The 9030-nt window shown below is 38.2% G+C and overlaps 1 protein-coding gene across 1 annotated transcript; it reads right to left on the bottom strand.

Moving 5' to 3' along the window:
• Positions 1 to 403: 403 nt before the first annotated feature.
• On the bottom strand, positions 404 to 5779 carry LOC123705316. Its single transcript, XM_045654053.1, has 4 exons — positions 5649 to 5779; positions 4067 to 4173; positions 1294 to 2759; positions 404 to 430 (listed from the first exon to the last, which is right to left on the bottom strand). Exons 1-4 carry the CDS (start codon positions 5777 to 5779, stop codon positions 404 to 406), a joined length of 1731 nt encoding a protein of 576 aa, XP_045510009.1.
• Positions 5780 to 9030: the final 3251 nt, after the last annotated feature.

Below are 9030 nucleotides of genomic sequence, written 5' to 3' on the forward strand. Positions count from 1 at the left end.
TTCAGAAGTAAAAGTTTGTTTTTGAGAAAGCATGCAAATAAAATTAAAAGAATTATTTAATTCGTCAATTGATAAAATGCCGGTAAGTTTATTATTTTTATTTTGTTTTTTAGAGTTGTGTAAAAATCGTAAAATGTAACTAAAAGTTCTTTGAAGTTTTGTAAATTTAGAATATTTTTTAAAATCAAAATTAATTTCAGATTCGACGGCTGTATGGACCTTGACTTCAGGTAAGTCTTCTTCGTATTTTTTGTTAAGTTGAGGCCATTGGGACTCGTCTCGGAGCAAGAAATCAGGACCATACCACCATAAATTGTTAAGAGGCAGTTGACTGCCGTTTACTCCGCGTGAGATCAAATCAGCGGGATTGGATTTAGTGGGCACATATCGCCAAGATTGTGGGCTAGTGAGCTCCTGTATTTCGCCTATCCTGTTGGCCACATAAGTTTTTAGTTTGTTAGGATTGCTGTTAATCCAGGCCAATACTACTGAAGAATCACTCCAATATACGACTCTTGTAGGGACGAATCTAATCGACTCCAATACTTGTTTGCAGAGTCTTGCAGAGAGACCAGCGGCACAAAGCTCTAAGCGTGGAATTGTGGTGGGTTTTAGTGGCGCTACCTTGGACTTAGAGCAAAGAAGTCGCACCATGACCTCATTGCCTTCAGATATGGATCTCATATAAATGCAAGCTCCGTAAGCGCTTTGGGATGCATCGCTAAATGAATGCAATTCAATGATTTTTGGTGAATCACAAAGAACTCTACGAGAAATATCGAATTTTGAAAGAAATTTTAGATTATCAACAATGTCCAACCAATCATTTTTGATATCCTGCGACACAGGTTCATCCCACTCAACACCCTTGAGCCACAATTTTTGGAGCAAAATCTTTGGTTGAATAATGCATGGGCTCAAAAGACCTAAAGGATCGAAGATTCGGAATGAACTTGAGAGGATAAGTCTCTTTGTGATTTTGTCACTATGAAGTGGAATTTCGATGGGAAAATTAAAAACATCCTTCGATGGATCCCAACAAAGTCCGAGAGTGCTCGACGACTCACTAATTGTCAAATGTTCTGTATTAATTTCGTGTAAATTTTGGAACAAGTTTTTTGAATTAGTTTTATACTTTCGTAGAGGAAAACAAGCTGAATTTAGAGCGTTTGAAACTGAATTTTGAATGTATTTAAGTTGATCTTCATCATCACAGCCGGTGATTAGATCATCGACATAAAAGTCGTGCTGAATGATATTTTTGATTATTTCGTCCCCACATTCCTGTCCAACCTGCCAAAGACATCTCGTGCTCAAGTAACTGGCACTGGCGGTACCGTAAGTGACAGTACTCAGTCGCAGAGTTTTGATAGGCTGAGACTCATCTTCTCTCCATAATATGAGCTGCAAATTTTGATCTGAACTCTCAATTTGAACCTGACGGTACATTTTGGCGATGTCACCTGTCAAAATGAATTTATGTTGCCGAGCTCTCACTAAAATGGAGAAAAGAGAGTCTTGAATATTTGGGCCTACCATGAGGATGTCATTGACAGAGAAGCCAGAGGTTGTGGGGGCTGAGCCATCGAACACTACTCGGAGTTTGGTAGATTCACTATTCTCCTTTATGACAGCATGGTGACACAAAAAATATGATGGATTTGGAATAGGAGTAGGTGATTCAGATAGATGGCCCATATCAGCGTATTCACGAATGAATTCAACGTATTTTGATTTTAGTTCTTTATTTCGTCTAAATCTTTTCTCAAGATTTAGGAATCGTTTTTTAGCTTGAGAGTATGAATCGCCGAGGCAGTCAGGTGAGTCCTTTAGGGGTAACTTCACACAGAATCTGCCACTTTCTAAGCGAGTGGTGGTATTTAGAAAGTGTTTTTCGCATGCAATGTCATTTTGACTTCGAACAGTTTTTTGGGGTAGCTCTTCAAGCTCCCAGAATTTTGTGAGCATTTTGTGAATTTCGTTAGATGTAGGGTTTGCAATTCTGGAAGGATTGCAATGAATTTCTTTGCTAAAATAATTGTTGATTGGGCCAGCTATTATCCAGCCGAATTTAGAATTTTGCAATTTAGGATTATTAGGACCTAAAGAAAGCTGTTCGCTGTTTAGAATGTCCCAGAAGATATCTGCTCCAATCAAAACTTCAATCGGAGCTGGCTTGTAGAACTCAGGGTCCGCCAAAGTAAGAGAATTAGGTATTTTGAGAGCTTTAATATCAACTGGGGTCTTAGGTAAGCGGCCCGTCAATTCGTTGAGAACAAGACATGAAAGAGTAACGCTGTAGTTGCTATTTAGAGATTTTATTTGAGTGAGACAGCTTTCGTACACTGTATTAGAAGAATTATTGCCAATCCCAATGACATTTATTGCCTGCAATGGGCAAGTTCTTAGTGACATTCTCCGTTGCAGGGATTTAGTGATAAATGAAGACTGGCTGCCACAATCCAAGAGAGCGCGAACCTTTTCTACCTGCTTATTAATAGGGTTAAAAACTTCTATCAATGCTGTAGATAGGAGAACATGATTGGACATTTGTCTAGAAAAGGCTGCTACAGATTCGTTTGGTTCAACTTGCTCATCTGTGCTTAAGTTGGCAGTGACGTCATCATTAGAACTATGGAGGAGAGTGTTGTGTTTTTGCTGGCATTGTCGACATGAACCCATGCGGCAGTTACTGACAGGATGCCCTTGTCTGAGGCAATTTCGACATAATTTATATTTATTAACATACGACAGCCTATCTTGAATGTTTTTAGACTTAAATGTAGGACAGTCATAAATTCTGTGATTTCCGTTACAAATTATGCAAAGATAAACATTTAATTGATTTTGATTAGATGTAGAAAATGAATTAGTAATTTTCTTTTTATCAGATTGATTATTTTTTTGTGAATTTAGTTGTGAGAGACGTGGCGTGAATTGGAATTTGGAATTATTTTGTGATTCATTATAAGTGCCAACCTTATTACGATTTAAAGATTCTAACACATCTGCACGGTTGATTAAAAATATTTGAAATTGTTGCAAAGTTGGAATGTCATCAATAGTATTTCGATACTCTTCCCATTTAACCAAAGTACTTTTGTCCAATTTAGAAGACAAAATAAATATTATAAGTACATCCCAATAGTCAGTAGGCTGACCCAGGCTAGACAAGGCGCGAAGATTTTTTGTAACATGATCGACTAAAAAACGTAGTGACTTGTCGGACTCACGAGTTAAAGATTGAATGTTAAGTAAAGAATCTAAGTGATGATCAACAAGAAGTCTTTTGTTATTATACCTGTCGCAAAGTAGCGTCCAGGCTGCCTGGTAGTTTGCTGTTGACACTTCGAGATTAGAGACAATCCGTGCCGCATCACCCTCAAGGTAAGAAAGTAAATAATGAAATTTATGTATATCAGTGATATTTTTGTTTTTATGAACCAAATTTGAAAATGTGTCGCGGAACTCTAGCCAACGGAAGTATGAACCATTAAACTTTGAGATCTCGATTCGTGGTAATCTAATATTTGAGTCTTGATGGAAAGAGTCTTCATTGGCCATCGATTTTCTACGATTTTCGTTGTCATTAAATAAATTATCATATTTTTTAATAATTATTTTAGCAGAAGCAATACTTTGGACGAAATCGTTCTCAATGTCGTCTCTTTCATCAATCTCGGAATCAAGATTTTCAGAATTTAGAACCTCAATCTCGGTCTGCAACACATCAAACTTTGTTGACAATGCTTCAAATTTGCTAAGTTTCAATTTAAATTCAGCCATTAATACTTCATCCATTGAAGTGGACTCGCTAATTCTGTCCAAATAATTTTTAAATTTTGTAATTTGGCCTTTAATAGCAGACCTTTTTGAATATGAATCTCTTAATAACTTTGGATTAGATTCCGTAGACATTTTGTAAAATAGTTGTATTGAATATTGTTATGAAAAGGAAGTATGTAATTACTTTCAAATTATGTAATTATTTTTCGATTAATTAATTATTTAAATGCACGTCAACAAGCTTGATAAAATTATGGAAGAAATAAAATGCTTATCTCACGCTCCTCGCTTGGTGGAAGCTGCCGCTGGTAGCCGGGCTGCTGCTGACACGCAGCTGCTGCGCAGAAGATCGTGCGAGCGATATTTAGTCGCCTGAGAAGACGGCTCCTGAAATTATTCGGCGAAGTGGCGTTTATAAGCGAGAAGGGGCGATAATATACGAGATTGTTGTAAACAAAAACTGAATTCAATTTTGAACAAATTAATTACGATTTACGTAAGGGAATGTGGCGTGAGGATGTGAGAATAGGTTAGGTAATAAATCAATTGCTATAATTTAAATTGTTTTATGGTTAGGAACGGAAGGAATTAAGGATTTGCACTTAACTTTGTATGAATTTTGAGCTGCACTCCGGCACGACACTTTAGATGTGGCGTTGTTCAGACGAGCAGGTTAGGTATCCCTTTCGGCAGGAATCAGTCCCAAAAAGATTGCGTAGATGTGTAGATAACTCATCCGTTTTTGGTCCTGTCACGGTCGCCAAATTGTTCCCGCTTTAGGCTTGGGAACTGGAATTTCTTTAGGGAAACTCAATATTCCTTTTAAAAACAATTTATTTTCGAGACCGACACACCTTTGTACAAAGATTTTTAGATAAGTGTAAAAATTACATTCTACCCGATATAATAAAATAAAAATAAAAATGATAATCTATGATGGTGGGTGCGCGATTGCTATTATAAATTAACAGGCGTAGACAGGAGGAGAAGATGAAAAAATGGAAGTGGTTTATACTAAAAAAAGTTGACGAATTTTGGAGAAATGAAATGGAGCCCAAACTCATACATTTGTACAAAAACACATACTTCCAGAATTGGTAGATTCCCGCCGAAACCTTTGAGAGAATGTGAAAAACTTACTGATATAGGTAAGGTATTTTTTATGTCTCTTTGTTTCAAAGGTTTTTGTCTATATATAGGTATATTATCATGATTTATTTTATTATCGATGGTTATTTTATGATTCAAATGATATTCACGAGTTGGGTACAAAATATTAAAAAAAATACATAGTTTCTTCGATTCGACCGTAACTACGATATTATTATCAAAAAAATTAAAAATCGATTTTTACTAATGTGTCTTTTGTTAGTAAAATGTAAGTTTATAACATTTTATTACAATTTCTTATAAAACACAATATCATAGCCTTAATAAAAAAGTATTGAAACGTATTTCATTTCGTAACTCCAGTGTATTATGGAAACGAAGGTCTGAACACTCGCGGGCCCTTGCTTTTTGTCGAAAGACCATGTTAAATCGTGTAACTTGTAAAGGTAGCTGGTATAAAGCAATAAAATAGACTACTAGATAACAGCATGTATTTTCACCATCACATAAAAACGGAAGTACAAAAATATTGCCATACTTATCCCCAAATTTTAGTTTAAACGTACTTAAAACTAAATTTGGGGATACCAACAGGTGGGTTCAAAGCCCCTAAGATGCACCGTCTACATCATCCGGCCCCTCGCAGAAGCTGTCTAAGGTGGACTGTGGTCGGAATGCGTGGGATAGATCTCGCGGAAATGGGCATCGGCGCGATGCGTTTTAAGCGCGCTGTGACTAGTACCAGGGATCACCAATACTGGTGATCCCTGGTGCATTCAGCACTAAGGAAGCGAACTCTCTTTCTGCCAAATTGCGGGAGATCCTTGGTGAGGGCAATGTTAAGGTTTCCAGGCCGGTCAAGTGCGCAGACTAGCGAAGACATTGTGGACGCGGTTTCACGCGCAGGGGGGGTGTGCTGTGGAGCACGTGAAATGTAGTGGCCTGCATGCCTGAGTGTAGAAGCCCCTGCGCTGCTTCCGCTGCCCCGAAAGAAGCTGCCCCTGTCAAAAAGAAGCGGATAGCGGAAGCAAGATGGCGCTCGAGTCCCGTCACGTTCTGCTTCGGTGCCTGACACAGTTTTCTACAGGTCAATATCAATAACTGTGCCAGGGCTCAGTATCTTTTACTTCAGAGTCTAGCGGAGATTGACATGGCGGTAGTGACCGAGCCGTACAATCGCCCCCCGGGGTAACTGGTCGGGTGATCTGGATGGCTTGGTGTCGGGGCTGCGTCTCAGCGGTAGTCAATGGTTTCACCGTCGTGGGGGTGTACTTCTCGCCGAATCGCTGCCTTGCCGATTTCGAGTAACGTGGGCCAATTATTTCAATGCTAACGGAGCTTCACTGGGAGACTTGTAAGCTTGTTGCCGAAACTAAAACAAAACTCTCTGCCAAGGAGCTCGGCAGTGAATCCAGAGACGAGACATTAAGTTCCCTGGAAAAAAAGGTGCAAAGCCTCGTCCATTCAGAGCCGAATCATTAATTGAACCTGAAGCATCATCATTACCACATGGCGAGTCGCAAGTGGATTATGCAGGATTGCCGTCGAGGTTACGATAACCATCCTTCTTCTCTCCATCTCCTGTGCGTTTAATTTGCATTAATATCGTTATTTTCACGTTTCAGTTATTCGTGGTGTTGTGCAGCGCGGCGCTGTGCTGATGCCTAACGGGAATTTGTAGGTACTCTTGTTTTCTATAATCTGCCAAAATGAGTAAATGTGAGGATATAATAGGTGGTAGTTCTAAATCTCCTCGAAATGAAAACAATTTATAAATATTGTAAGGCGTTAAAATACACTGGTGAATCTACTGGATTATGTTGTGCTGAAGGCAAAGTAAAATTGCCACAATTGGTCCCACCAACAGATCCTTTACGCTCTTTAGTTTCTGGGATTGGAAATGATTCTAAGCACTTCTTGACCAACATTCAGAAATATAACAACTGTTTCTAGATGACATCATTTGGTGCTACACATATTATACAAGACAATTTCATGCCCACTTTCAAGGTATTATATAAGAATATTTTTGTATATTATTCAAGTTTATACTAAAATATATTTATCGGAAATAATTCATGGACAAATTTTTAAAAATTACAGATACAAGGACAAAATTACTTACTGGGAACTCTGTTACCACTACCTGATGCAGATCATCAATTTTTACAAATTTATTTGCAATTCAGATGCGGAAATTAATAATCGTTGTGCTCACAATCCAATAGTGAAGAGAACCATTGTCCAACAATTACAAATGTTTCTTCATCAGAATAACAATTTAGTAAACATGTTCAAAATAGCATTGGATCGGATGCAATCTGATAGCCATAATATTATTATTCCAGCTGGCAAAACACCTGCCGGTGAACACACAAGGAGGTTCAATTCACCATTGATGAAGTGGCTGTTGTCATTGTGGGAGAAAATTTACAATCTATTGTGATTCATCGTCGGAATAGTGATTTAAAACGTGTATCTGAAACACACAGGAGTGCACTGCACTATAATATCTTCTGGCAGCGGGAAGATGGATATAATTTTAATATCAAAATGGTAAATCAAGTAACAGGTAAATGAATTGAACAAGATTAAATAATATTTTTAAATTCAATTCATCTAAGTAACAATTTAAACATTTATCATTTTTGATTGCAGGTGCTGAAACCAACAAAAAAGTTAGTGCTATGAATTTCTATTCATACAGACTCATGATCCGTCAAGGTGAAGTAAATCATATTTTGATGTGTCAACGACTTTTTCATTAGTTTGCAGTTGACATGTATGTCAAAATTGAGACTGAACGATTGACATACATCCGTTTGAACCAACGACGGCTACGCTCAGAGGAATACATTCATCTCCGCGATGCTATAAATACTGATGGCAATGTGAATAATGTAGGAAGAATGACAATTTTGCCTCCTACTTATATAGGAAGCCCACGCCACATGCATGAATATACTCAGGATGCTATGTCATATGTTAGGCATTATGGCCGCCCAGACTTATTTGTTACATTCACATGTAACCCAAAATAGTCCGAAATCGAGAAGGAATTACTTCATAGCCAAACACCAGTTGATAGACATGACATAACTGCCAGAGTTTTTAAACAAAAATTAAAATCTCTCATGAATTTCTTAATAAAGCATTGTGTGTATGGCCGAGTCCGTTGTTGGATGTACTCTGTAGAATGGCAAAAGCGTGGATTGCCACATGCGCACATTTTAGTCTGGTTAGTGGACAAAATAAGGCCAGATGAGATTGATTCCATGATTTCAGCTGAAATTCCAGATGAAATAGTTGACCCAAAATTGCATGCAGTAGTTACCAAACACATGATACATGGACATTTCAACTACAATTCACCCTGTATGGTTGACGGACCTGCTTGCTGAAACCATAACGGAAAATGATGGATACCCATTGTATCGTCGGCGATCAGTTGCGGACAGTGGGCGATCGGTAGTTGTGAAGGTAAGACGTTGGATTGTGCCATACTCGCCAATATTGTCCAAAGCTTTTGAGACTCACATTAATGTGGAATATTGTAATTCTGTGAAGTCCATAAAGTACATAATATGTAAATATGTTAATAAAGGAATGGCTGTCTTCGGTGTAACCAATGCAAATGATGAAATATCACAGTACCAGATGGGTCGCTATGTAAGTAGCAACGAAGCTATTTGGCGTATCTTTTCATTTGCGATACATGAAAGACACCCTACAGTAGTCCATTTGGCAGTCCATTTAGAAAATGGTCAACAATGGTGGAGTTTATTTTAATGAATCTAACGCAGCAGACAGGGCGGCACATCCACCGTCGACAACATTAACAAGTTTCTTCACAGTCTGTCAAACTGATGATTTTGCTCGCACTTTGCTGTATGCTGACATGCCACGCTATTACACATGGAACGCATCATCGAAATCGTTTCAGCGTCGAAAACAAGGAACACCAGTTAAAGGACATCCAAATGTATTTGCTTCAGATGCTCTGGGTCGCATCTACACAGTACATCCAAATAACGATGAATGTTATTATTTGCGGTTGTTGTTGGTGAATGTTCGTGATCCGACATCGTTTAAACAACTGAGAACAGTTAATGGACAGCTGTGTGCAACTTACCG

The sequence above is a fragment of the Colias croceus genome, chromosome Z (genome assembly GCF_905220415.1).
Source record: "Colias croceus chromosome Z, ilColCroc2.1".
NCBI classification, from domain to species: Eukaryota; Metazoa; Arthropoda; class Insecta; order Lepidoptera; family Pieridae; genus Colias; species Colias croceus.

Bases quoted from the DNA above. Each gene is read 5' to 3' on its own strand.
- LOC123705316 (XM_045654053.1), bottom strand. From the start codon at position 5,779: ATGTCTTCGCTAGTCTGCGCACTTGACCGGCCTGGAAACCTTAACATT. The intron at 4,174-5,648 runs GTGATCCCTGGT...GAATAATTTCAG, and splicing joins ACCAGGGATCACCAGTATTG to GAGCCGTCTTCTCAGGCGAC. The intron at 431-1,293 runs GTTGGACAGGAA...TGTGGCCAACAG, and splicing joins GCACGAGATGTCTTTGGCAG to GATAGGCGAAATACAGGAGC.